This window comes from Anomaloglossus baeobatrachus, chromosome 8, assembly GCF_048569485.1.
Source record: "Anomaloglossus baeobatrachus isolate aAnoBae1 chromosome 8, aAnoBae1.hap1, whole genome shotgun sequence".
NCBI classification, from domain to species: Eukaryota; Metazoa; Chordata; class Amphibia; order Anura; family Aromobatidae; genus Anomaloglossus; species Anomaloglossus baeobatrachus.
This window is the reverse complement of record NC_134360.1, coordinates 241,720,452-241,745,877: the sequence shown is the minus strand read 5'-3', so window position 1 is coordinate 241,745,877 and position 25,426 is coordinate 241,720,452. Positions and strand designations below refer to the sequence as shown.

At 45.1% G+C, this 25,426-nt stretch overlaps 1 protein-coding gene across 1 annotated transcript; it reads right to left on the bottom strand.

Annotated features, from left to right (window-relative positions):
- LOC142249508 (uncharacterized) lies at window positions 1–23,222 on the bottom strand. The gene is made up of 7 exons (XM_075321166.1): window positions 22,420–23,222; window positions 22,194–22,255; window positions 16,734–16,891; window positions 11,895–11,963; window positions 8,593–8,675; window positions 2,865–2,950; window positions 1–106 (listed from the first exon to the last, which is right to left on the bottom strand). The coding sequence occupies exons 1-6, from the start codon at window positions 22,861–22,863 to the stop codon at window positions 2,891–2,893; spliced, it is 876 nt and encodes a 291-aa protein (XP_075177281.1). The 5' UTR covers window positions 22,864–23,222; the 3' UTR covers window positions 1–106; window positions 2,865–2,890.
- Window positions 23,223–25,426: the final 2,204 nt, after the last annotated feature.

Here is a 25,426-nt window from a genome sequence, read left to right as displayed (position 1 = left end):
AATCATCCAAACGGCAGATCCGGTCCTGTTGATATCCAGAGATGGACGTGGGGGAGAGGCAGCAGCGTATACATCAGCTCAGGTGGACAGCTCGGAAGCAAGGCAACTAAAACCCGAACAGATGAATAAAGGGAAAAGAAACGTAAGTGACCTCACACAATAATAGTACACCAGAAAAGTGCAGCATGTGGTATAACTAGTGTAAAGCCTCCATCAGTTATACCTGATATTTGCCCAAACATGTACGTTTTTAACCCAAGTAGAGGCATTTGAGTTAGGGTCCCAGTATATTGGGATACACCTTGTCGCTGGTTACCGGGCTCACATGTATTGGTCAATACATAAGCTAAGTATCTCTATATAGAAGTAATGCAATACCAGAGTTCCCTTATTCATTGTTAGCATTTTAGAGTGCAGCTGTGTGTAATTTGTAGTTATATTGTGTTTTCAGCTAGCACCTGTTCACACCTGTTGGACGTGCGTGTCAGTCTTTTTAATCAAATTGTCTCTCCAGGAAAGGAGACAAACTCTAGCGCCACCTATCGGAAGTAGCAATCCTAAAAGTCAAAATTGGCCTTTTAAGAAGCCTTTTCATATGACCTAGGATATATGCCAGATCAGAATCCCAATTTGCAGACACGGTGTTTCTGGGTGATTGCCCCTTGTCAGTGCAAAGTGTGGGTATCTGATCTGGCTTTTGAGAAGCTATGTGGGGACCACGCGGGAAGACTATTCTCCTTATGGAAACCTGACAAACCAGTCTGGCTGTCAGTGGTGTTGTAGCTGTTCTGTTTTGTCACAAGTCAGCTTATGGGATCACCAGTGAGGTCCTCTGAATTAGGCCTCTTCAGACCTAATCAATATCGAGCGCTCGGAGAAAAAGACCTGCATCCATGTGGGCATGATCAATTTTCTGTTTATTCAACCAAAGTACAGTTTATTTATACCATTTACAGATCAATGTGATATTGCAAAAAAAGCTTCTAGCTGGACTTTACAAGTTGCTCATAAGACCTTTAAGTTTTAGCAAAACAAAAATGTAGAGTCATGCATATGAGATAAGAAGAAGATAAGAAGAACATTTAGAGACAATAATAATCCTTGAGCCTGTCTTTTAAGGTGGTGTCACACACAGCGACAACGACGTCGCTGTTACGTCACCATTTTCTGTGACGTTGCAGCGACGTCCCGTCGCTGTCGCTGTGTGTGACATCCAGCAACGAGCTGGCCCTTGCTGTGAGGTCGCCGGTCGTTGCTGAATGTCCAGCTTCATTTTTTGGTTGTCGCTCTCCCGCTGTGACGCACACATCGCTGTGTGTGACAGCGAGAGAACGACGAAATGAAGCGAGCAGGGAGCAGGAGGCGGCGTCTGGCAGCTGCGGTAAGCTGTAACCAAGGTAAACATCGGGTAACCACCCTTACCCGATATTTACCTTCGTTACCAGCCTCCGCCGCTCTCACGGTGCCAGTGCCGGCTCCTGCTCTCTGCACATGTAGCTGCAGTACACATCGTGTAATTAACCCGATGTGTACTGTAGCTAGGAGAGCAGGGAGCCAGCGCTCAGTGTGCGCGGCTCCCTGCTCTCTGCACATGTTGCAGCACTGTCGTTATGATCGCTGCTTCGGCTGCTGTTTGACAGCTAAGCAGCGATCATAACAGCGACTTACAAGGTCGCTGCTACGTCACAGAAAATGGTGACGTAACAGCAACGTCGTTGTCGCTGTTGTTTAGTGTGAACCCAGCTTTATTCCGTAGGCTCCATAATGACTATGAACTACCATCAGATATAATTACTAATAACAATAAAATATCTTTAATGTAGAAATAGAGAAACTATTAACCCTTCTATATCAATTTACCCCTTTTGTAAATGGTATAACCTTCACTACAGGGTCAGTAGGCGTCCAAAGGGGACTTATAGCTGCAATGCCCCTCTGGGAATTATTCAAATTGTCTCTCCAGGAAAGGAGACAAACTCTAGCGCCACCTATCGGAAGTAGCAATCCTAAAAGTCAAAATTGGCCTTTTTAAAAGTCTTTTCATATGACCTAGGATATAATTGATATTTGCACAGGAATAATTGTTGTAAAGTAATATGAATGTAAACTTAAAGGGGTTGCTCATTATTAACCTGTTAGTGAGCCACACGTAGGATGGGCATCATTATGCGAACGGTGGAGGAGTAGGAGCTGTAACAACACTTATGCCTGCTCAAACATTGTCTTGAGCACAACAGACGTGTGACTCATGTGACAGGGAGATACAGTTAAGCAGTGGTCAAAGTGCTATGAAAGGAAGTGTTTGTAATGTGACAAAGCTTTTCTGAAAGGTGGGAGTTATCTGTGCTCTAATATCCCCCCCACTTTCTAATTATGCAGGAGGTTAGACCAGGAGGTCAGAGCAATATCCTTAAATCTGCCTAAAAAACCAAAGCTATGGTGGGGGCGTGTTCTTTCTCTGCTGTATTGCTGTCTGCTTATGATTGGGTAACTCATACAGGGAGAAGAAGTACACGCCCACAGTGAAAACCATCTGATAACACCCACTTGGAGTTAAAAAAGTTAACTTGTTAGGTGCCAAATACTTTGATTGTTAATATCTACGCATTAGAAAGACAAAAGTTTTTTAAAAAAAATAAGTTTTATTCACCTGTTATATCATAAACATTTTTAATGAAAAATTGGCTTTTGTATATGTTGTTTTTATTATTATTATTATTATTATTATTATTATTATTATTATTATTATATTTTTTTTTATAAGAATAGATGTCATCTTTAAAAATGTAGAAATTACTGAGGAAAGTTGAACCATACTGGGATATCCTTGCACTTAGGTTTCTACTAACCCTTTTTTTACTCACCGCTCCTGCAGCTGTCTGTGATATCTTCACACATTCAAGTCCCCATTGGAATTGATTATGGAGTTAAAAAAGTTGCTATGCGAAGCCTGGAGGATGGAGAGAGGGAACAAAATGTCACTAAAGAGGGTGGCGATAATCCGGCACTTGGGGAATGTTCACCCAGTAATAATCATTTATGGCCCTACATTTTGGAACCATCACTTTTGGACTCCCCCTAACCATTGTCTGCTATTTAGTAGCATACACTACAGTTCAAAAGTTTAGGGTCACTTAGATATTTCCTTATTTTTGAAAGGAAAGCACATATTTTTTCAATGAAACTAAAATTAAATTAAATAGAAATATACTCCATACATTGTTAATGTGGTAAATGACTATTCTAGCTTCAAAAGTCTGGTTTTTAATGCAATATCTACATAGGTGTATAGAGACCCATTTCCAGCAAGCACCACTCCAGTGTTCTAATGGTACATTGTGTTTGCTAACTGTGTTAGAAGGCTAATGGATGTTTAGAAATCTCTTGAAACCTTTGTGCAAGTATGTTAGCACAGCTGAAAACAGTTTTGCTGATTAGAGAAGCTATAAAACTGACCTTCCTTTAAGCTAGTTGAGAATTATTATTATTATTATTTATTATTATAGCACCATCAATTCCATGGCGCTTTACATGTGAAAGGGGTATACATAATAGGGACAAGTACAATAATCATAAACAATACAAGGCACAGACTGGTATAGGAGGATAGAGGTCCCTGCCCGCGAGGGCTCACAGTCTACAAGGGATAGGTGAGGATACAGTAGGTTAGGGTAGAGCTGATTGTACGGCGTTATATCAGACTGAGGGTTACGGCAGGTTGTAGGCTTGTCGGAAGAGGTGGGTCTTCAGGTTCGTTTTGAAGCTTGTCAAGGTAGGCGAGAGTCTGATGTGTCGAGGCAGAGCATTCCAGAGTATGGGGGAGGCACGGGAGAAATCTTGGATGTGATGGTGGGAAGAGGAGATAATCTTGGATGTGGTGGTGGGAAGAGGAGATTAGAGGGCAGTAGAGAAGGAGATCTTGTGAGGATCGAAGGTTACGTGCAGGTAAGTACCGGGAGACTAAGTCAGAGATGTAGGGAGGAGACAGGTTGTGGATGGCTTTGTAGGTCATGGTTAGGGTTTTGAACTGGAGTCGTTGGGCAATAGGAAGCCAGTGGAAGTGACTGGCAGAGAGGAGAGGTCGGGGAGTAGCGGGGCAACAGGTGGATTAGCCGGGCAGCATAGTTTAGAATAGATTGTAGGGGTGCGAGAATCTGGAGCATTACATTTGTTGGTTCCATTAAACTCTCAAAATGGCCAGAAAACAGAGAACTTTCATGTGAAACTCGACATTCTATTCTTGTTCTTAGAAATGAAGGATATTCCATGTGAGAAATTGGCAAGAAACTGAATATTTCCTACAACGGTGTGTACTACTTCCTTCAGAGGAGAGCACAAACAGGCTGTAACCAGAGTAGAAAGAGAAGTGGGAGGCCGCGCTGCACAACTGAGCAACAAGACAAGTGCATTAGAGGCTCTAGTTTGAGAAATCGACGCCTCACAGGTCGTCAACTGGCAGCTTCATTAGTACCCACAAAACGCCAGTGTCAACGTCTACAGTGAAGAGGCGACTCCGGATGGCGGCCTTCAGGGCAGAGTGGCAAAGAAAAAGCCATATCTGAGACTGGCTAATAAAAGGAAAAGATTAATATGGGCAAAAGAAAACAGACATTAGACAGAGGAAGTTTGGAAAAAAAGTGTTATGGACAGACGAATCGAAGTTTGAGGTGTTTGGATCACACAGAAGAACATTTGTGAGACGCAGAACAACTGAAAAGTTGCTGAAAGAGTGCCTGACGCCATCTGTCAAGCATGGTGGAGGTAATGTGATGGTTGCTTTGGGGCTGGTGAAGTGGGAGATTTGTACAAGCTAAAAGGGATTTTGAATAAGGAAGGCTATCTCTCCATTTTGCAACGCCATGCCATACCCTGTGGAGAGCGCTTGATTGGAGCCAATTTCATCCTACAACAGGACAATGACCCAAAACACACCTCCAAATTATGCATGAACTACTTAGGGAAGAAGCCGGCAGCTGGTATTCTATCTGTAATGGAGTGGCCGCCCAGTCACCAGATCTCAGCCCTATAGAGCTGTGGTGGGAGCAGCTTGACCGTATGGTACCAAAAAGTGCCCATCAAGCCAATCCAACTTGTGGGGAAGCATGGGGTGAAATATCTCCAGATTATCTCTGCAAATTAACAGCTAGAATGCCAAAGGTCTGCAAAGCTGGAATTGTGCAAAGGAGCATTCTGTGCCGAAAGCAAAGTGTGAAGAGAAAATTATTATTTCAAGTGAAAATCATTATTTCTAACCTCGTCACTGTCTGGACGATATTTTCTATTCATTATGCAACTCATTTCAGAAATAAAAGTATGATTTTTCATGGAAAAGACAAAATTGTCTGCGTGACCCCAAACTTTTAAACTGTAGTGTACGTTCTGCAACAATTGAAAAAATAGCGAAAAATATTTGTAAATGAGCAGAAAATGCCTGCGTCACCGTTATCTAGACGTGTGGGTGAGCAGCACTCACTATATGTGGTGCACTACTACACAGGGGCCATAGATAAGACCACTGAAGAGAATAGAAGAAAGTACCGGCTTACTGCAAGGTAGACCAGCCCACCTGTAGTACCACCATCACACAGAGAAAGATCATGACCACCATCGAGGGGAACAAAGTGAATGAAAATTGCATCAGTCAAAAAGGGTACTACGGTAAACAGGCTCCCATAAGAGCGAGGAGGTAGCCACAACCGAAGCAGTTTGTACTCTGATACCTGTGAGTAAGGGTACCGTCACACTTTAGCGACACTCCAGCGATCCCACCAGCGATCTGACCTGGTCAGGATCGCTGGAGCGTCGCTACATGGTCGCTGGTGAGCTGTCAATCAGGCAGATCTCACCAGTGACCAGCCCCCAGCGACGCATGGAAGCGATGCTGCGCTTGGTAACTAAGGTAAATATCGGGTAACCAAGTGCTTGGTTTCCCGATATTTACCTTGGTTACCAGCGCACACCGCTTAGCGCTGGCTCCCTGCACTCGTAGCCAGAGTACACATCGGGTTAATAAGCAAACCGCTTTGCTTATTTACCCGATGTGTACTCCGGCTACGTGTGCAGGGAGCAGGGAGCCGGCACTGGCAGCCTGAGAGCGGAGGACGCTAGTAATCAAGGTAAATATCGGGTAACCAAGCAAAGCACTTCGCTTGGTTACCTGATATTTACCTTGGTTACAGCTTACCGCAGGCTGCCAGAAGCCGGCTCCCTGCTCCCTGCACATTCAGATCGTTGCTCTCTCACTGTCAAACACAGCAATGTGTGCTTCACAGCGGAAGAGCAACGCCCAAAAAATGAACCAGCACTGTGTGTAACGAGCAGCGATCTCGCAGCAGGGGCCAGGTCGCTGCTCAGTGTCACACACAGCGAGATCGCTAATGAGGTCACTGCTGCGTCACAAAAACCGTGACTCAGCAGCGATCTTGCTATCTGAGAAGTACCCCTAAGAGAGTAAAGAGGTAGCCATGTCAGAGACTGCAAGAAGACTAGTGTTTGAATGTTATGGACTGCTATTGACTGAGCAGGCCACATGAGTGTATATGATTGCCCCATGATTCAGCAGTACTTTGCTGTCAAGAGTGATTACAAAGAGCAAATGAGTCAAGCACTGGGAGGGTGACGCTGAAACTACTGGAGTAAAGGTGAAGCTGCTGAGGAGTCTACCGGGAGGCTGGATAAAGTGTCACAAGTGCAAAACCACTCTATTGTCATGAGTGTGGCATGACCTGATGTGATCTTGGAGGATGTGGGATCAGGAGGTCACAGACCATTGGGGATCGCAGATCCGCTTTAGTGCCCATTCGTCGTTTACCCTGAGTTGGAGCTTATTTAATTACATCCGGTACTTAAGAAGTCATGGGTCAATTCTATCCTGCAGTGATTTAACAAGTAGTTGTAACCTCAGCTGCAGCCACTGCCTTCTGCTTTAAATATCAAATCCTTACTCGTCCCTATGCCGGCTATAGCTCATACCTATGCTGTCCACCTGGAAGGAGCCAGTCTCTGGAGAAAGCTGAGGTTTCGCTTAAGGTGCAGCTGAGATTTTCCTTCTGGAGTGTTATTTGTTGACTCTTTTCCATGTTGTCAGTAGCGAGACTAGCATCTCACTGGCCATCACTAGTCAGGGTAAGTTCAGGGCCAGCGGGGGCCTAGGCATGTGACGGCACACGGGGGAAAGAACCCATGCAGGGACATTAGGGAGTGTAGTGATCAGTGTTAGGAGGTGACCTCGCTCCCCTCTCCCAAGCGCTGCTCGCAGCAGGTGCAGTCATATCGAGACAGTTGTGCATACCGTGAAGCCATCGCCTCTTGGAGAACGGAAACAACTCCACCACCAATAACCAACACCCAACAGTATAGGCCTGTGGAATGGGTTTCCCAGTGCCAGCAATGCAACCAGAAACATACGGTATCAATTAAAATAATTCTTTATTGCCACTCAAGGGGTGTTACTGCATACCTATATTTGTTAAAGGGTCACTATCTGCAGTTTTGTCCTTTTGAAAACAAAGAATTGGAACACACACTGCTCTAGTGACGTGACAACGCCGAAAATGCAGGACTGGAAAAGTAGCATCTCAGCCCACGGATGGATCGACTGCCAGCGAATCATTGCTAATACAGATAATATATTAGTACAGTAAAACTTACTATTTGAAGCTGCTTTAGCTATACAGTGTGTCCACCCATATCTTGTCCACCGCCATTAACTTGAGAACGGCAGCAGCTATAGGCATAGAAGTGGTGTCTAGGTATAGTAAAGTAGCCATGCGCTACGCAATGAAACCACCTGTAGTGCCACCTGGTGGAAAACAACGGAGTTAGCATTTTTATCTCGAAAACGAAACAAGATAGAGAAAAAAATGCTATGATTAGAAAGTGTAAAACTCACAAGGCTGCGGACGTGAAGCGATACCTCATGGAGACCTTCCTACAAGTCACTGGGCATGGTGGCTGTGTGGAGTGGCCTCCACGCTCACCTGACCTGACCCCATTGGACTTCTTTCTGTGAGGTCACATCAAACAGCAGGTGTATGCGACCCCTCCACCAACATTGCAGGACCTACGACGACGTATCACAGATGCTTGTGCAAACGTGTCACCTACCATATTGCACAACGTGCAGCAAGATACAGTATGCTGTGCAGAGTCCAGATGTGCATTGCAGCTGACGGTGGCCACTTTGAGCATCAAAGTTAAACGAGCGCCATATGCGTGACCAGCATTCAATGTTTTGTGGGGGTCATGGGTTTCTTATAGCATTTCTGTATGCAAGGTGTCGATTCGTATTGAATTGATGATGCCCTACAATTTTTTAATTCACTTTTTTTCTCTATCTTGTTCCATTTTCGAGAGAAAAATGCTAAATCCGTTGTTTTCCACCAGGTGGCGCTATAGGTGGTTTCATTGCATAGCGCATGGCTACTTTACTATACCTAGACACCACTTCTATGCCTATAGCTGCCGCCGTTCTCAAGTTAATGGCGGTGGACAGGATATGGGTGGACACTGTATATTTATAAATGTGTTCATTGTTATAAGAATGATACTCATTTTACATTATGGGTTTATATACTATAATAAGGTACAAACCAAGCAGATCACTGCAGGGATGAGGACCACGGCTGCCACCATCAAGCCAATAAGTACGCTGGCATACACAGGGATAGACCCAGCTATAGCAAAACAAAAAATTTATTAGCAAAGTTGAGGATGTGCAGAACATGATGTACTAAATAAAGGGGTGTAACAGTTTGTAGCACTGAGAGATCCATTGATCTTTATATCGGAGTCCGAGCACCCTTTTCCTTCTCACCAAGGGAAGCACTCTCATTGTCCTTCTAAAACTGGAGCAGCATTGCACATGCTTTACCACCGCTATATACAAGCATCTTACAGTGAAGTTTGAACCTTTGTTCTAGTGATCAGTAGGGGTCTAGTAAATATCCCTGACTGTTGTGATCTGGTAACCGTGGATGATCACAAAAAAATCATCAGCAGAAAAACACAAAAAACACAGGAGTAGTTGGAACCTCAGCTGACCGCAATTCCCTATCTGTCAGACTACACTAGAAGTAGCCGTGGAGCGTTCCTAAACACACCTAGACGCCTCGTCACAGCCAGAGAAACTTACTACACCCCACAGATACAGTAGAAATGAGGAAACCTATCTTGCCTCAAGAGAAGTCCCCAAAGGAATTGAAAGCCCCCAACATATAGAGCCAACAGTGATGTAAGAAAACACAATACACAGATAGGAAATATAGATTAGCAAAGGCAAGGCCCGACTTCCTAGATAGAACAGGACAGGACAGATAACTGATTGCAGTCAGTGCAAAACCCTGCGGAAAAATACCAATCTCCTGATATACAAAAACCCTGAGACCACTGGGTTTCTCTCCCACTATATCAGGTACTCTTGTAAATAATGGGAGAAACAAAATACCAAAAAACACACAAAAAAAACAAAACAAAAGTGCAAATAATGAAGTAGAACAGGGAGAATCTCCCTTTTCTTGAAGTGGGGCTTGCAGAGGGGGAACCCCCATGCTCATCAAAGCAGAAAGACAATTCCTCTCCTGCAAGAAAACAGACCGTAAGCAAAATTAAAGAAACACAAACACCCTTAGGTGTGGATCAGGCAATAAAGCAAATAACTTGCAACTTATCTGGAATGGCACAGTCACAGGATAAATGGAAGGACAAACTCCAAGCCAATTCAGAGACTGAGGATAAAAATTTATCACCAGCCCCAGCCAGCAGACACTGCTCTTCTATATAGCCCAGGCTGATCGGCAATTGGACTTCCCATTTAACTCCCACACCTATTGAGTCACAGTCAGCTTCACCCCCAGTCCTGACCACCAAAGGGATCTCCAAACCATCACCCCCTCGGATGACATTCACAACACCTGACATAAAATAATTGATATGGTAAAGAACATTTTCACTGTCTGCACCTGTCTGTTATGTTAAAAATACAACCTTCTCTTTGCTTGTTTGGGGTCTCGAAGATGTTGGAGCACCAGGAGACACAGAAGCGACAGTTCTTGTCAAAGCAGTAACCAGAGTAGTACCTGTAGAATTATCTAGTATCTGTGCAAAGGGAGTACTATATCTCCGTTTTTTGTAATAGTATAATAGGATGTGGTTGAGGGTGCAGTATACTTTAAGAAGCACGCCCATCAAACAGTTTATTGCCTAAATCTTTGTGCATGTACATGTAGTGTAGAGCAGGTGTATTACTATACTCACCGATCACCGTCTTCCTCAATGTCCAATGCCGCTCCAATGCTCTCTTAAGGTCACTTAACAGCTATTTCAATTTGCCGCTTCACACTGCTCTCTTTTACAATGTAAGGGGTACATTGCACGTTGCGACATCACTAGCCGATGCTAGCGATGCCGAGCGTGATAGTACCCGCCCCGGTCGCACATGCGATATCTTGTGATAGCTGCCGTAGCGAACATTATCGCTACGCCAGCTTCACATGCACTTACCTGCCCTGCGACGTCGCTCTAGCCAGCGATCCCCCTCCTTCCTAAGGGGGCGGGTCGTGCAGTGTCACAGCGACGTCACACTGCAGGCGTCCAATAGAAGCGGAGGGGCGGAGATGAGCGGGACGTAAACATCCCGCCCACCTCCTTCCTTCCGCATTGCCAGTGGAGGCAGGTAAGGAGATGTTCCTCGCTCCTGCGGCTTCACACACAGCGATGTGTGCAGCCGCAGGAACGAGGAACAACATCGTATCTCCTATTGATGCGACATTATGAAAATGACCGATGCTACACAGATCACCGATTTTCGACACTTTTGCGATCATTTATCGGCGCATCTAGGCGTTACACGTTGCGACGTCGTTACCGGCGCCGGATTTGCGAAGTGCAAAGTACCCCTAAGTCTGAGGAGCGTCAGACCGAGGCTCCATACTCGAACATTGTAAAAGCGACTTCCGGCTCACACATAGATCCCAGTGTGATCCACCAAGTCAGAAAAGCCGTCACGTCACCTTGACGAGGACTGTTGCGACGCTGGTAGCTGGAGAAGATAGCAATCAGTGAGTATATATTTTTCAAACTATAAGACGCACTCTTTTCCCTAAAATCTTGAAGGAAACTGGGGGGGGGTGCGTCTTATAGTCTGGATGTTCCTGGCTGTGGCTGGGGGGAGGGGTTGACAGCAGGGGAGCAGGTCACAGGAAGCACAAGCAGGTTCACAGCTTGTGAAGCCAGCACTGGGGCAAACATGTGTGACTGCTAATAAAGGAAATTAATATTCACCCCTCCCCACGACTGTAATCTCTCCCTCTTTCTGCACTGAACCCGACGCCGAGAGGTGGGTGGGGTTATGGACTCAGGGAGCAATGAATATTCATTCTCTTTAATAGCGGGTACACGTGATTACCCAGCCGCCAGCTTCCTTCAGTGACTGGAGGATCACATGTGCCTGCTATTAAAGAGAATGAATATTCACTGCTCCCCACGCCTATAGTCTCGGGTAGGAGAGCAGTGAACATTCCAGCACCTGATGTAGGCACGTGAATGGTATGAAACAAGGATGGGGAACATGCTTACCATGATGGAGGACCTATACACCAGGATAGGGGACACATATACCTGGAAAGGGCCCAGGATGGGGGATATTAGGACAGAATCGGGGGCCATTATCCCCATAACAGTGTCAGTAGCAGATCCCCCACAAAGTGCGTCATGACTACACTTTTTGCTTCAATTTTTTTCCCTTATTTTCTTCCTTTAAAACCTAGATGTGTCTCATGGTCCTAAAAATGCGGTATATTAAGGCACTGACACTACACTACATATACATAAACAAATTCAGGGGGAATGCTCTTTTATTGACTGAGAAGAGATACCAGAGAAAGTTTTGGCCGTACCTGCTGTAGTCTGAGCACTAGATGGCGAGGTTCCTGTAGGTTTAGGAGTAGCTGCTATTGCCAGGGTTTCTGTAGGTTAAGAAGCAATAAAAAAAAAAAATCAGAAACATTATCAATGAAGTTGATGGTTTCCACCAATACCGGGCCATTTTTTTTCAATTCTGACCAATGTCACTTTATGATATAATAACTCTGGAACGCTTCAGTGGATCTCAGTGAGTCTGAGACTCTTTTTTTGGGACATATTGTACTTCATGATAGTTGTAAATTTAAGATGCTCTTTTTTACTTTTATTTGTGAAAAAAATTGGTGAAAATTTAGAACGTTTCGCAATTTTAACATTTTGGATTTTTATGCCCTTACACCAAAGAGTTATGTCACAAAAAATAGTTAATAAATAAAATCTATTTTTTTTGTTAGTAAGGTAGAATGGTTCAAATTTTATTAGCAATTTCTAATTTTTCCAACTAAATTTACAAAACCATTTTTTTAGGGACCACATCACATTTAAAGTGACTTTGAGGTTCCTATATGACATAAAATACCCAAATGTGACACGATTCTAAAAACTGTGCCCCTCCAAATAGTCAAAACCACATCCAAAAGTTTATTAACCCTTCAGGTGCTTCACAGGAACTAAAGCAATTTTGAAGGAAAGAATGAAAATGTAACTTTTTCCAACAAAAGTGTTACTTTAGTCCAAAATTTTCAATTTGCACAAGAATAACAGGAGAAATTGCACAATACAATTTATTGTGCAATTTCTCCTGAGTACACCAAATGTGGTGGAAAACTACTGCTTGGGCGCACAGTAGGGCTCAGAAGGGATGAGCGCCACTTGACGTTTTGAACGCAAAATTGGCTGGAATTATTAGCAGATGCCATGTCACATTTGGAGACCCCTTGAGGTGCCTAAATAGTGGAAACCCCCCATAAATTACCCCTTTTGGAAGCTACACCCCCCAAGGAATTTATCTATATGTGTGGTGAGCACCTTGAACCCCCAGGTGCTTCACAGAATTTTATAATGTTGCGCCGTGAAAATGCAAAACTAATTTTTTACAACAAAAATGTTGGTTAACCCAAAATATTTCATTTTTACAATGGTAACAATAGAAAATAGACCCTAGAATTTGTTGTGCAATTTCTCCTGAGTACAGCGATACTCCATATGTGGTGAAAAACTACTGTGTAGATTCACGGAAGGGCTCGGAAGTGAAGGAGTGCTATTTGAATTTTGGAGCTCAAAATTGTCTGGGATAGCGGACGTGATGTCGTGTTTGCAGGGCCGCTGATGTGCCTAAACAGTGGAAACCTCCCACAAGTCACCCTATTTTGGAAACTGGGCCACTCAAGGAATTTATCTAGATGAACCTTGAACCCACAGATGCTTCACAGAATTTTATAACGTTGAGTCGTGAAAATAAAAAATCAAATGTTTCCCACAAAAATGTGGTTTTGGCCCCAAATTTTTTAATTTCACAAGGGCAACAGGAGAAATTGCACCATACAATTTGTTGTGCAATTTTTCCCAAGTATGCCAATGTCACTCACGTGGGTATGAACCCGCTGCGCCACGGATCAGGCTTACCTTAGAGGATCGTGTCTTAGTGCTTACCGGATATTCACCAGAGCCTCTGATGGTGAGGTTGAACTTGGCTGCCGGTGAACACCAGGTACCACTCTGCGGCAGTCGCAGACACTGCAGCTGCTAACCCCAGGGGTCTGAATTGAGGCTTCAGCTTCTAGGTAGCAGACAGGACAGGCTCAAGATTACTGGTAGTAGGACTCTAATAGTGGATCAGACTGGACGGCTGATACAGACTGGATAGCTGATACTAGCAGGTCGGCTGGTACTGGCAGTACGGCTGATACTGGCAGGACGGCTGGTACATTCTGGACAGCTTGTACGAGCAGGACTGCTAGTGCAGGCTGGAGAGCTGATACTGGCAGGTCGGCTGGTACAGACTGGACGGCTGGTACAGTAACAGGTGCTGGTACACTGGACTGGTTCTGCAGTAGGGGTACGGAATCACTCGCAGGTTTTTAGAATACAGGTTTGGGTATAAAGGATTAGATCAGGATGATGGGGACTTGACAATTAGCAATCATGGCGGCAAACTGAATATACATGTTGCTCAGGCACCTCCCTAAGGGGGAGGGTGCCTTAAGTATCTAGTGCCTCTTAGTTGTAGGCTGGAATCACTTACAGAATAGGCGCAATGCCCCTTAAAGAGGCAAATACCGAATATGGGAATGTGGCCTAAAGGCCCCGTTACATGCAACGACATCGCTAACGAGATCTCGCTGGGGTCACGGAATTCGTGACGCACAACCGGTGTCGTTAGCGATGTCGCTGCGTGTGACACCTATGAGCGACCACTAACGATCCAAAAAGCGGCACAAATCGTTGATTGTTGACATGTTGTTCCTTTCCCAAATATCGTTGCTCATTTGGGACACAGGTTGTTCGTCGTTCCTGAGGCAGCACATATCGCTACGTGTGACACCCCGGGAACGACGAACAACAGCGTTCCTGCGTCCTCCCCTCCTGCAACGAGGTGGGAGTGACGTTAATGCGGCTGCTCTCCGCCCCTTCGCTTCTATTGGGGGGCCGCTGTGTGACGTCGCTGTGACGCCGCACGAACCGCCCCCTGAAAAAAGAGTTTGTTCGCCGGCCACAGCGACGTCGTTAGGAAGGTAAGTACAGTGCCTACAAGTAGTATTCAACCCCCTGCAGATTTAGCAGGTTTACACATTCGGAATGAACTTGGCATTGTGACATTTGGACTGTAGATCAGCCTGGAAGTGTGAAATGCACTGCAGCTAAAAATAATGTTATTTCTTTTTTTATTTTTTTTTTAAATTGTGAAAAGTTTATTCAGAGGGTCATTTATTATTCAACCCCTCAAACCACAAGAATTCTGTTTGGTTCCCCTAAAGTATTAAGAAGTATTTCAGGCACAAAGAACAATGAGCTTCACATGTTTGGATTAATTATCTCTTTTTCCAGCCTTTTCTGACTAATTAAGACCCTCCCCAAACTTGTGAACAGCACTCATACTTGGTCAACATGGGAAAGACAAAGGAGCATTCCAAGGCCATCAGAGACAAGATCGTGGAGGGTCACAAGGCTGGCAAGGGGTACAAAACCCTTTCCAAGGAGTTGGGCCTACCTGTCTCCACTGTTGGGAGCATCATCAGGAAGTGGAAGGCTTATGGAACTACTGTTAGCCTTCTACAGCCTGGACAGCCTTTGAAAGTTTCCACCCGTGACGAGGCCAGGCTTGTTCCGAAGAGTCAAGGCTAACCCAAGGACAACAAGGAAGGAGCTCCGGGAAGATCTCATGGCAGTGGGGACATTGGTTTCAGTCAATACCATAAGTAACGTACTCCACCGCAATGGTCTCCGTTCCAGACGAGCCCGTAAGATACCTTTACTTTCAAAGCGTCATGTCAAGGCTCGTCTACAGTTTGCTCATGATCACTTGGAGGACTCTGAGACAGACTGGTTCAAGGTTCTCTGGTCTGATGAGACCAAGATCGAGATCTTTGGTGCCAACCACACACGTGACGTTTGGAGACTGGATGGCACTGCATATGACCCCAAGAATACCATCCCTACAGTCAAGCATGGTGGTGGCAGCATCATGCTGTGGGGCTGTTTCTTAGCCAAGGGGCTTGGCCATCTGGTCTGCATCCTTGGGAAGATGGATAGCATGGCCTACCTGGAGATTTTGGCCAAGAACCTCCGCTCCTCCATCAAGAATCTTAAGATGGGTCGTCATTTCATCTTCCAACAAGACAACGACCCAAAGCACACAGCCAAGAAAACCAAGGCCTGGTTCAAGAGGGAAAAAATCAAGGTGTTGCAGTGGCCTAGTCAGTCTCCTGACCTTAACCCAATTGAAAACTTGTGGAAGGAGCTCAAGATTAAAGTCCACATGAGACACCCAAAGAACCTAGATAACTTGGAGAAGATCTGCATGGAGGAGTGGGCCAAGATAACTCCAGAGACCTGTGCCGGCCTGATCAGGTCTTATAAAAGACGATTATTAGCTGTAATTGCAAACAAGGGTTATTCCACAAAATATTAAACCTAGGGGTTGAATAATAATTGACCCACACTTTTATGTTGAAAATTTATTAAAATTTAACTGAGCAACATAACTTGTTGGTTTGTAAGATTTATGCATCTGTTAATAAATCCTGCTCTTGTTTGAAGTTTGCAGGCTCTAACTTATTTGCATCTTATAAAACCTGCTAAATCTGCAGGGGGTTGAATACTACTTGTAGGCACTGTATGTGTGACGCGTACTAGCGATATTGTTCGCCACGTGTAGCGATTTTCCCGTGACGCAGGCACGACGGGGGCGGGTGTGATCACTAGCGATGTCGCAGCGTGTAAAGCGACCTTAAGTGAAACATTGCTGGAATGAGACTCTCATCCCCTAGATTACGCTGCTCTCAGATTAGGTGGCAGAAATCTGGTGACAAATTCCCTTTATCCTTCAATACATGTAGAATTAAAATAAAAATTCTGTAGATAAATATATAAAATCCAATATATACAAATACATTACTAGCGAACAACAAATTTAATCTATAATAAAAGTAATAAACAGATAAATGTATAAATTATCTGTTTTAAATATAAAACTAGCATAATATAAAATACAGTGAATGCAAACATTCAGTAACAAAATAATAAACACATATTAACACATGTAAATCTCCATAACGAAGGACAAAAATTATTAAAACTAACAAATCTAAAGTTGAAACCCAATAATAAAAACAGAAGTAATTTATAAATTGTGTCAGTCCCCGATATCTCACCTGCAGATGTGGCGTTGCCATTAAACAATTGTAGTCCAGCCACCATTTCTCCATTCTTTTTTACCGCCTCTAAAACTGTACTTTGCAGCTCCTCACTAGAAGGCGCCACTGAGCTATTTTGGAAGACAGCTACATTATCAGCCTTCACTGAGCCTTTCCTGTGGACGAAAAACAACTGTTTTCACTGAGGACTCATTTTACTTCTCTAAAATATTCACCTCCCTAAGATCATTAATTCACGAGAGTAAATCAGCAGAACTAAAACTATAGACTTGATGACCGAGACCCAAGAAATGACCATTACTAACAGGACTGACTGCCTGTGTAATATTGAGAAGATCCTATAAGCAAGTTCTGGCCTTCCATTTGGGTTCTTATTCTCTAGGATCTGCTCATATTTCACATGCTGTTTAAGTGATTGTCTGAAGGCAAAGTCATTTTCATTCTAAATCCCGATCTATTTAATCTCATAGTCTAAACTATGTTTTAATATACTTGGATAAAAAATTATCTACTGTTCCATAACTACAGTATCTAACTGCTTTTCGTTTTTTATCCCCATATTTCATTTTTGATGACGCTTCATTTGAGAATCCCCAGTGCATGCTGGAACACTTAAACAAAGCGTCATCAAGGGCCGGGGCTCACTGCTACAGCCTCTGCCCCCTCTCTGAAATGAAGCATCATCGGGGGGCTGGGGCTTACTGCCACAGCCTCTGTCCCCTCTCTGACACAAAGCGTCCTCAGGGGACCAGGGCTCACTGCCATAGCCTCTGCCCCCTCTTTAAAACAAAGCATCATCAGGGTACCTGGGCTCACTGCTGCAGCATCTGTCCCCTCCCTGAAACTAAGCATCATCAGGGGACCAGGGCTCACTGCTGAAGCCTCTGCCCCTTCCCTGAAACAAAAGATCATCAGGGAACCGGGGCTCACTGCTGCCCCTTGCTGAAACAAAGCATCATTGGGGGACCTGGGCTCACTTCCACAGGTTTTGTCCTATCCCTGAAACAAAGCATCATCATGGAATCGGTGCTTACTGCCACAGCCTCTGCCCCTACCTAAAACAAAATGTCATCAGGGGGCCATAGCTCACTGCCACAGCCTCATCCCCCTCAAGGAAATGAGGCATCATCAAGTGACTGGGGCTCATTGCTGCAGCCTCTGTCCCTTCCCTGAACCAAAGCATCATCAGAGTACCAGTGCTTACTGCCGCAGCCTCTGTACCCTCCCTGAAACAAAGCATCATTAGTGATTCTTGTTACAGAGGCTGGGCTAGCCCCTGCGGGCTTTACACTTTGTGAGGTGCACTATGACAGCACTCTTTCTGTTACCAACTCGATAATATTGGGTAACTAAGCAAAGCGCTTGTGCAGGGAGCCAGCGCTAAGCAGTGTACGCTGGTATCCAGAGTAAATATCGGGTAACCAAGCAAAGCGCTTTGCTTAGTTACCTAATGTGACGACATGGACTCTCATGGGTTAATGTTTCTTAAAATTCAGCCAGACAGGATGATAGATTGTTTATAGACGGGGGATAAGTCCCTCATTGTTTTTACAAGACTCTTGTTGACTCATGTAATTGTGTTGGCCACTGAAAGCCAGACGTATTGTTTCTCAGACTTTTCCAGTAATCATTGTATTGTAGTTGTGTATTGCTAATGTGATTACCTTAGTAGCCATTGTCTAGTCGGTGACTCCCAGACTACATGTATACCCTCAGTCTTTCTGTAGACATCATTTGGATGAACATTGTCCATGCAGCTTGAGATTCATCCAATGGGAGAGGCGCTCTTGTCCAACCAATCGATGAGGACGCAGTGTATCTAAGTGGAAGGCTGTAGCTATAAAAGGGACTTCTTTAAGCCACCAGGTTGTTAATGGATGCTGATGGATCCAGTCTAAGCTCTCAGGAGCTGACTAGAGGATCAGGATATCTTATGACTTCAATCTAGGGACTCCGGTTCCGGTTGGAGACCATATCCACAGCCTAGGGATTTCGACTCCGGCTGCCAGGATTGTAACATCATACCAGGACTACCTAAGGAGGACACTCAGGTTGGGACAGTTCAGTCACCTGGTACAGACTTTGCAGACCTCACACAGCTTCCTAAATCTGGCGCCATTCCTTTCTCGGTGGGTGCCCGCCAAAAGCGGGGTGCTGCTGGATTGGAGTAAGTGGCCCTGGAAGCTCTGAGGCATGGACATTCTAAATCCCTGGTGAGCCAGCGGAAGGGTGAGACTCTGTTGCCTGTTACATTTGTGTTTTGCTGGTTATGTGTTATGTGCCGTTAATTGTTTGGGGATCCAATAAAGTCTAATTATTGTGGTTCCCTCACCCTGTGTTGTCTGAGTAGTGTTTGGCCCACGGTTAAGGAGGCCGGCGTTCAGTTGGGATGAGCCCTGAGCCACGCTGTCTTTCTAAAGGCGGCGGGTTTTAGTGGACGAGAGCACCCACTGAGCCCCGTGTCTCCACAATTGGTGGCAGCGGTGGGATACTACTCAGCCTGGTTTACCCAGGGGTGCTGCAGAGGACTGGTGTTTTCGGACACCGTCCAGGGCTCAACAACCAGGGAGGCACATAAGCATACCCAGCAGGCCATAGGGGAGGCATTCAGGTTTCGGATGCTGCCATGTCCAACCCCACCAACTCAGCCATGGGACAAGGACAAGAGAGGAGTTACGACCGCTGCAGTAAATGGATGCTACAGGATCTGTGCCAGAGGCGAAAGATTATCTACTGGAACGCTGAGACTCGGTCAGACTTGATCCAGAAATTAGTCCGTTGGGATGCCCAGAATGATGCAGAGGACGATGAGGATCCCGCCGATATTGACCCAGAGGATTTCAACTACTGTATGTGCCACATCATGGATCTAGTGACAATCAGGAATCAACTTTGTCCAAAATGGCCCAAGCCACAGCGTTGTTGGATGCATTGGGGCCTAGATCCTCAAGAGAAGAGAGGGCTTATGTTCTGGAATATGTTTATGGGATTCCAGCTGCAGTACTGCTAACACCAGCCGGTCGAAAAGGATGGTCCCGCTACCCAGCAGAAGCTGCGCCAAAACAAAGGACTACAAACAGGGCCTGTGACTCGCCCAATCTATGGCGCTGTTATACATGTGGGCGCCATGGACATATAGATAAATCTTGTCTCCAAAACCGAGGCCGCATGCTTGGAGCCCATCTACCAGCTCAGCCGGTCAAGAGCCAGGGACTACGAGACACTGGTTCCTCCATTACCCTGGTAAGCCCAGTTATTGTTTCCCCAGAAGACCCTGTACCAGATTCCCAATTATCCATCTCCCTGGCTGAGGGCCAGCGCTCAGACATTCCTCTGGCATGTGTGCAGTTGGACCTAAGGACCGACCAGGGAGAGGTCGAGGTGGAGCTTGTGGACAGCCTCCCCACACCTGGTATGTTGGGTACCAACCAGGAAGTGATCGATGTGGGGATTGTGAACAGCCTCCCCATACCTGTCATTGTGGAGACTGACCAGAGCAAGGCTGATGTGGAGCTTATGGACACCGTCCCCACACCAGTTATTTCGGGAAAGGACCAGGGAGAGGTTGATGTGAGACTTGTGAACAGCCTCCCCACACCTGTCATTGTGGAGACTAATCAGAGCAAGGCTGATGTGGAGCTTATGGACACCGTCCCCACACCAGTTACTTTGGGGTCTGACCAGGAAGAGGTCCATATGGAGTTTATGGACAGCCTCCCCACACCTGTTGTTTCGGGGACTAGCCAGGAGGAAGTTGAAGTGGGGTTCATAGATGGCCCCACCAAGCCTGTTGTTTCGGATACCACTCAAAGGGAAGTGAAAGTGGGGCTTGTGAATTACCTGCTCACACCAGTCATTTTGGAGAATGACCTAGGACAAGGACTATCCAGTCAGTTTGAAGCAGCCATCACCCACCTCTAAGCCAAGCAGGACCCTGATGTGGATCTTTCTAACATCTTTTCCAGGGATGGTTTGCATTCCTGGTCTCCATCATCCACTTCTGAGCCAAGAACCGTGAGTAAGCCTAACCACACTGTGGCTATTGACTGGGGGAGGATTGATAGTGGGAGATTTGTACAGGCCCAACTCATGGACCCCACCTTAGTGCTTGTCCACAATATGGCTGCTCAACTTGGGGGCGGTAATCAGGGGGAGGTGTATAGATGCGAGCCTCTGTTGCTGACCTCACCATTAAAAAGGACAATGCCGTCAAGAGGAGAAGGATGATCGGAAGCCTATCATGTCTGACTAATATTAAGAAAGGGGAGGAATGTGACGACATGGACTCTCATGGGTTAATGTTTCTTAAAATTCAGCCAGACAGGATGATAGATTGTTTATAGACGGGGGATAAGTCCCTCATTGTTTTTACAAGACTCTTGTTGACTCATGTAATTGTGTTGGCCACTGAAAGCCAGACGTATTGTTTCTCAGACTTTTCCAGTAATCATTGTATTGTAGTTGTGTATTGCTAATGTGATTACCTTAGTAGCCATTGTCTAGTCGGTGACTCCCAGACTACATGTATACCCTCAGTCTTTCTGTAGACATCATTTGGATGAACATTGTCCATGCAGCTTGAGATTCATCCAATGGGAGAGGCGCTCTTGTCCAACCAATCGATGAGGACGCAGTGTATCTAAGTGGAAGGCTGTGGCTATAAAAGGGACTTCTTTAAGCCACCAGGTTGTTAATGGATGCTGATGGATCCAGTCTAAGCTCTCAGGAGCTGACTAGAGGATCAGGATATATTATGGCTTCAATCTAGGGACTCCGGTTCCGGTTGGAGACCATATCCACAGCCTAGGGATTTCGACTCTGGCTGCCAGGATTGTAACATCATACCAGGACTACCTAAGGAGGACACTCAGGTTGGGACAGTTCAGTCACCTGGTACAGACTTTGCAGACCTCACACAGCTTCCTAAATCTGGCGCTATTCCTTTCTCGGTGGGTGCCCGCCAAAAGCGGGGTGCTGCTGGATTGGAGTAAGTGGCCCTGGAAGCTCTGAGGCATGGACATTCTAAATCCCTGGTGAGCCAGCGGAAGGGTGAGACTCTGTTGCCTATTACATTTGTGTTTTGCTGGTTATGTGTTATGTGCCGTTAATTGTTTGGGGATCCAATAAAGTCTAATTATTGTGGTTCCCTCACCCTGTGTTGTCTGAGTAGTGTTTGGCCCACGGTTAAGGAGGCCGGCGTTCAGTTGGGATGAGCCCTGAGCCACGCTGTCTTTCTAAAGGCGGCGGGTTTTAGTGGACGAGAGCACCCAATGAGCCCCGTGTCTCCACACCTGATAATTACCCGGGTTACCAAGTGCAGAGTCGCTGGTGAGATCTGCCTGATTGACAGCTCTCCAGTGACAATGTAGCGACGCACCAGCGATCCTGACCAGGTCATATCGTGCTCGGAATCGCTGGTACGTCGTTTAGTGAGAAGGTACCCTTAACAGAACTTACCAGAACGCAATTATTACCACGTATTGACAGGAAGGATAAGTCAATCTTATGATCTGGAATACCTGCATGTAAGATATAACACAGGATGTCAGTAATAGCGGGAGATACAATACAGAATGTCAGCCATAGATTAAAGATGTTATTTTGCTCCTGATATGGAGCAGAACTAGTAGCTTTGTGATGTATAAGTGCAGATTATTTAAAATAACGATGATCGTAGACTCACCAGTGCTTCAGTCTGTTTCTTTAGCCAGATAAAATAAGGATCAGTTGTATTTAAAAGTCTTTCATCAAACTCTAAATTCGGAATTGTGAAAGTGAATCTAACATAAATTACGGAGGGTGTCTCTGCGGTTACAGGAGCAGCAGGCGCTGTGATTCCTGTAGTTATAACAGCTGCAGTTGTAATTGTTCCATTTGTAGGAGCATCAGTTGTCAGGGTTTCGGTTTGTTTAAGAGCGTTCATTCTTACTGGTGTTTCTGGAGATATGAAAGACGTGGTTGTTCTTTCGTCTGTAGTTATGGGAATAGAAGTTGTTGTCAGTGTATCGGTAGTTATGGGTTCAATCATTGTCACTGTGTCAGTAGTTATGGGAGTAGATGTCTGTTTTTCAGCACTTTCAGAAGCAATAGTTGTTAGTGCTTCCTTAGGTTTGTGAACAGCAAACATCAATTTGTGAGCAGCTGATGTCCCTGTTTCTGTTGTATTTGGAGAAGCAGTTGTCAGTGTTTTATTAGTTATGGGGACAACAGTTGTTAATGCTTCTGTAAATTTGGCAGCAGCACTCGCTGTCACTGTTTCTGTAGTTGTGGAAACAGCTGATGTTGTGAGTGCTTTTGTTGTAATGGGAGCCGCACTTGTCACTGTTTCTTTAATATCGGGAGCAGGAGTTGTCACTGTTTCTGTAGCAATGGGAACAGCAGTTTTTGTATCTCTTTCTGTAATTATGGGAGCAGGAGTTGTCACTGTTTCTTTAGTATCGGGAGCAGGGGTTGTCACTGTTTCTTTAGTATCAGGAGCTTGAGTTGTCACTGTTTCTTTAGTATCTGGAGCAGAAGTTGTCACTGTTTCTTTAGTATCAGGAGCAGAAGTTGTCACTGTTTCTTTAGTATCAGGAGCAGGAGTTGTCAGTGTTTCTTTAGTATCGGGAGCAGGAGTTGTCACTGTTTCTTTAGTATCGGGAGCAGGAGTTGTCACTGTTTCTTTAGTATCGGGAGCAGGAGTTGTCACTGTTTCTTTAGTATCGGGAGCAGGAGTTGTCACTGTTCCTTTAGTATCTGGAGCAGGAGTTGTCACTGTTTCTTTAGTATCTGGAGCAGGAGTTGTCACTGTTCCTTTAGTATCGGGAGCAGGAGTTGTCACTGTTTCTTTAGTATCGGGAGCAGGAGTTGTCACTGTTTCTTTAGTATCAGGAGCAGGAGTTGACACTGTTTCTTTAGTATCTGGAGCAGGAGTTGTCACTGTTCCTTTAGTATCTGGAGCAGGAGTTGACACTGTTTCTTTAGTATCTGGAGCAGGAGTTGTCACTGTTTCTTTAGTATCTGGAGCAGGGGTTGTCACGGTTTCTTTAGTATCAGGAGCAGGAGTTGTCAGTGTTTCTTTAGTATCGGGAGCAGGAGTTGTCACTGTTCCTTTAGTATCTGGAGCAGGAGTTGTCACTGTTTTTTTAGTATCAGGAGCAGGAGTTGTCACTGTTTCTTTACTATCGGGAGCAGGAGTTGTCACTGTTTCTTTAGTATCTGGAGCAGGAGTTGTCACTGTTTCTTTAGTATCGGGAGCAGGAGTTGTCACTGTTTCTTTAGTATCTGGAGCAGGAGTTGTCACTGTTTCTTTAGTATCGGGAGCAGGAGTTGTCACTGTTTCATTAGTATCAGGAGCAGGAGTTGTCACTGTTTCTTTAGTATCGGGAGCAGGAGTTGTCACTGTTTCTTTAGTATCAGGAGCAGGAGTTGTCACTGTTTCTTTAGTATCTGGAGCAGAAGTTGTCACTGTTTCTTTAGTATCAGGAGCAGAAGTTGTCACTGTTTCTTTAGTATCAGGAGCAGGAGTTGTCAGTGTTTCTTTAGTATCGGGAGCAGGAGTTGTCACTGTTTCTTTAGTATCGGGAGCAGGAGTTGTCACTGTTTCTTTAGTATCGGGAGCAGGAGTTGTCACTGTTTCTTTAGTATCGGGAGCAGGAGTTGTCACTGTTCCTTTAGTATCTGGAGCAGGAGTTGTCACTGTTTCTTTAGTATCTGGAGCAGGAGTTGTCACTGTTTCTTTAGTATCGGGAGCAGGAGTTGTCACTGTTTCTTTAGTATCTGGAGCAGGAGTTGTCACTGTTTCTTTAGTATCGGGAGCAGGAGTTGTCACTGTTTCATTAGTATCAGGAGCAGGAGTTGTCACTGTTTCTTTAGTATCGGGAGCAGGAGTTGTCACTGTTTCTTTAGTATCAGGAGCAGGAGTTGTCACTGTTTCTTTAGTATCTGGAGCAGGAGTTGTCACTGTTTCTTTAGTATGAGAAGCAGGATTTGTCACTGTTTCTTTTGTATCTGGAGCAGGAGTTGCCAGTGTTTCTTTAGTATCAGGAGCAGGAGTTGTCAGTGTTCCTTTAGTATCTGGAACAGGAATTGTCACTGTTTCTTTAGTATCAGAAGCAGGAGTTGTCACTGTTTCTTTAGTATCGGGAGCAAGAGTTGTCACTGTTTCTTTAGTATCAGGAGCAGGAGTTGTCACTGTTTCTTTAGTATCTGGAGCAGGAGTTGTCACTGTTTCTTTAGTATCGGGAGCAGGAGTTGTCACTGTTTCTTTAGTATCAGGAGCAGGAGTTGTCACTGTTTCTTTAGTATCAGGAGCAGGAGTTGTCACTGTTTCTTTAGTATCTGGAGCAGGAGTTGTCACTGTTTCTTTAGTATCAGGAGCAGAAGTTGTCACTGTTTCTTTAGTATCAGGAGCAGGAGTTGTCACTGTTTCTTTAGTATCAGGAGCAGGAGTTGTCACTGTTTCTTTAGTATCTGGAGCAGGAGTTGTCACTGTTTCTTTAGTATCGGGAGCAGGAGTTGTCACTGTTTCTTTAGCATCGGGAGCAGGAGTTGTCATTCTTTCTTTAGTATCTGGAGCAGGAGTTGTCACTGTTTCTTTAGTATCTGGAGCAGGAGTTGTCACTGTTTCTTTAGTATCGGGAGCAGGAGTTGTCACTGTTTCTGTAGTATTGGGAACAGCACTTGTCACTCTTTCTTTAGTATCTGGAGCA

Excerpts from the sequence above, each read along its gene's own strand:
- LOC142249508 (XM_075321166.1), bottom strand. The coding sequence starts at position 22,863 with ATGTTTGCTGTTCACAAACCTAAGGAAGCACTAACAACTATTGCTTCT. Across the intron at positions 11,964-16,733 it reads TGGCAACGCCACATCTGCAG|AAACCCTGGCAATAGCAGCT; the intron begins GTGAGATATCGG and ends CTTAACCTACAG. Across the intron at positions 8,676-11,894 it reads TAGTGCTCAGACTACAGCAG|CTGGGTCTATCCCTGTGTAT; the intron begins GTACGGCCAAAA and ends GTTTTGCTATAG.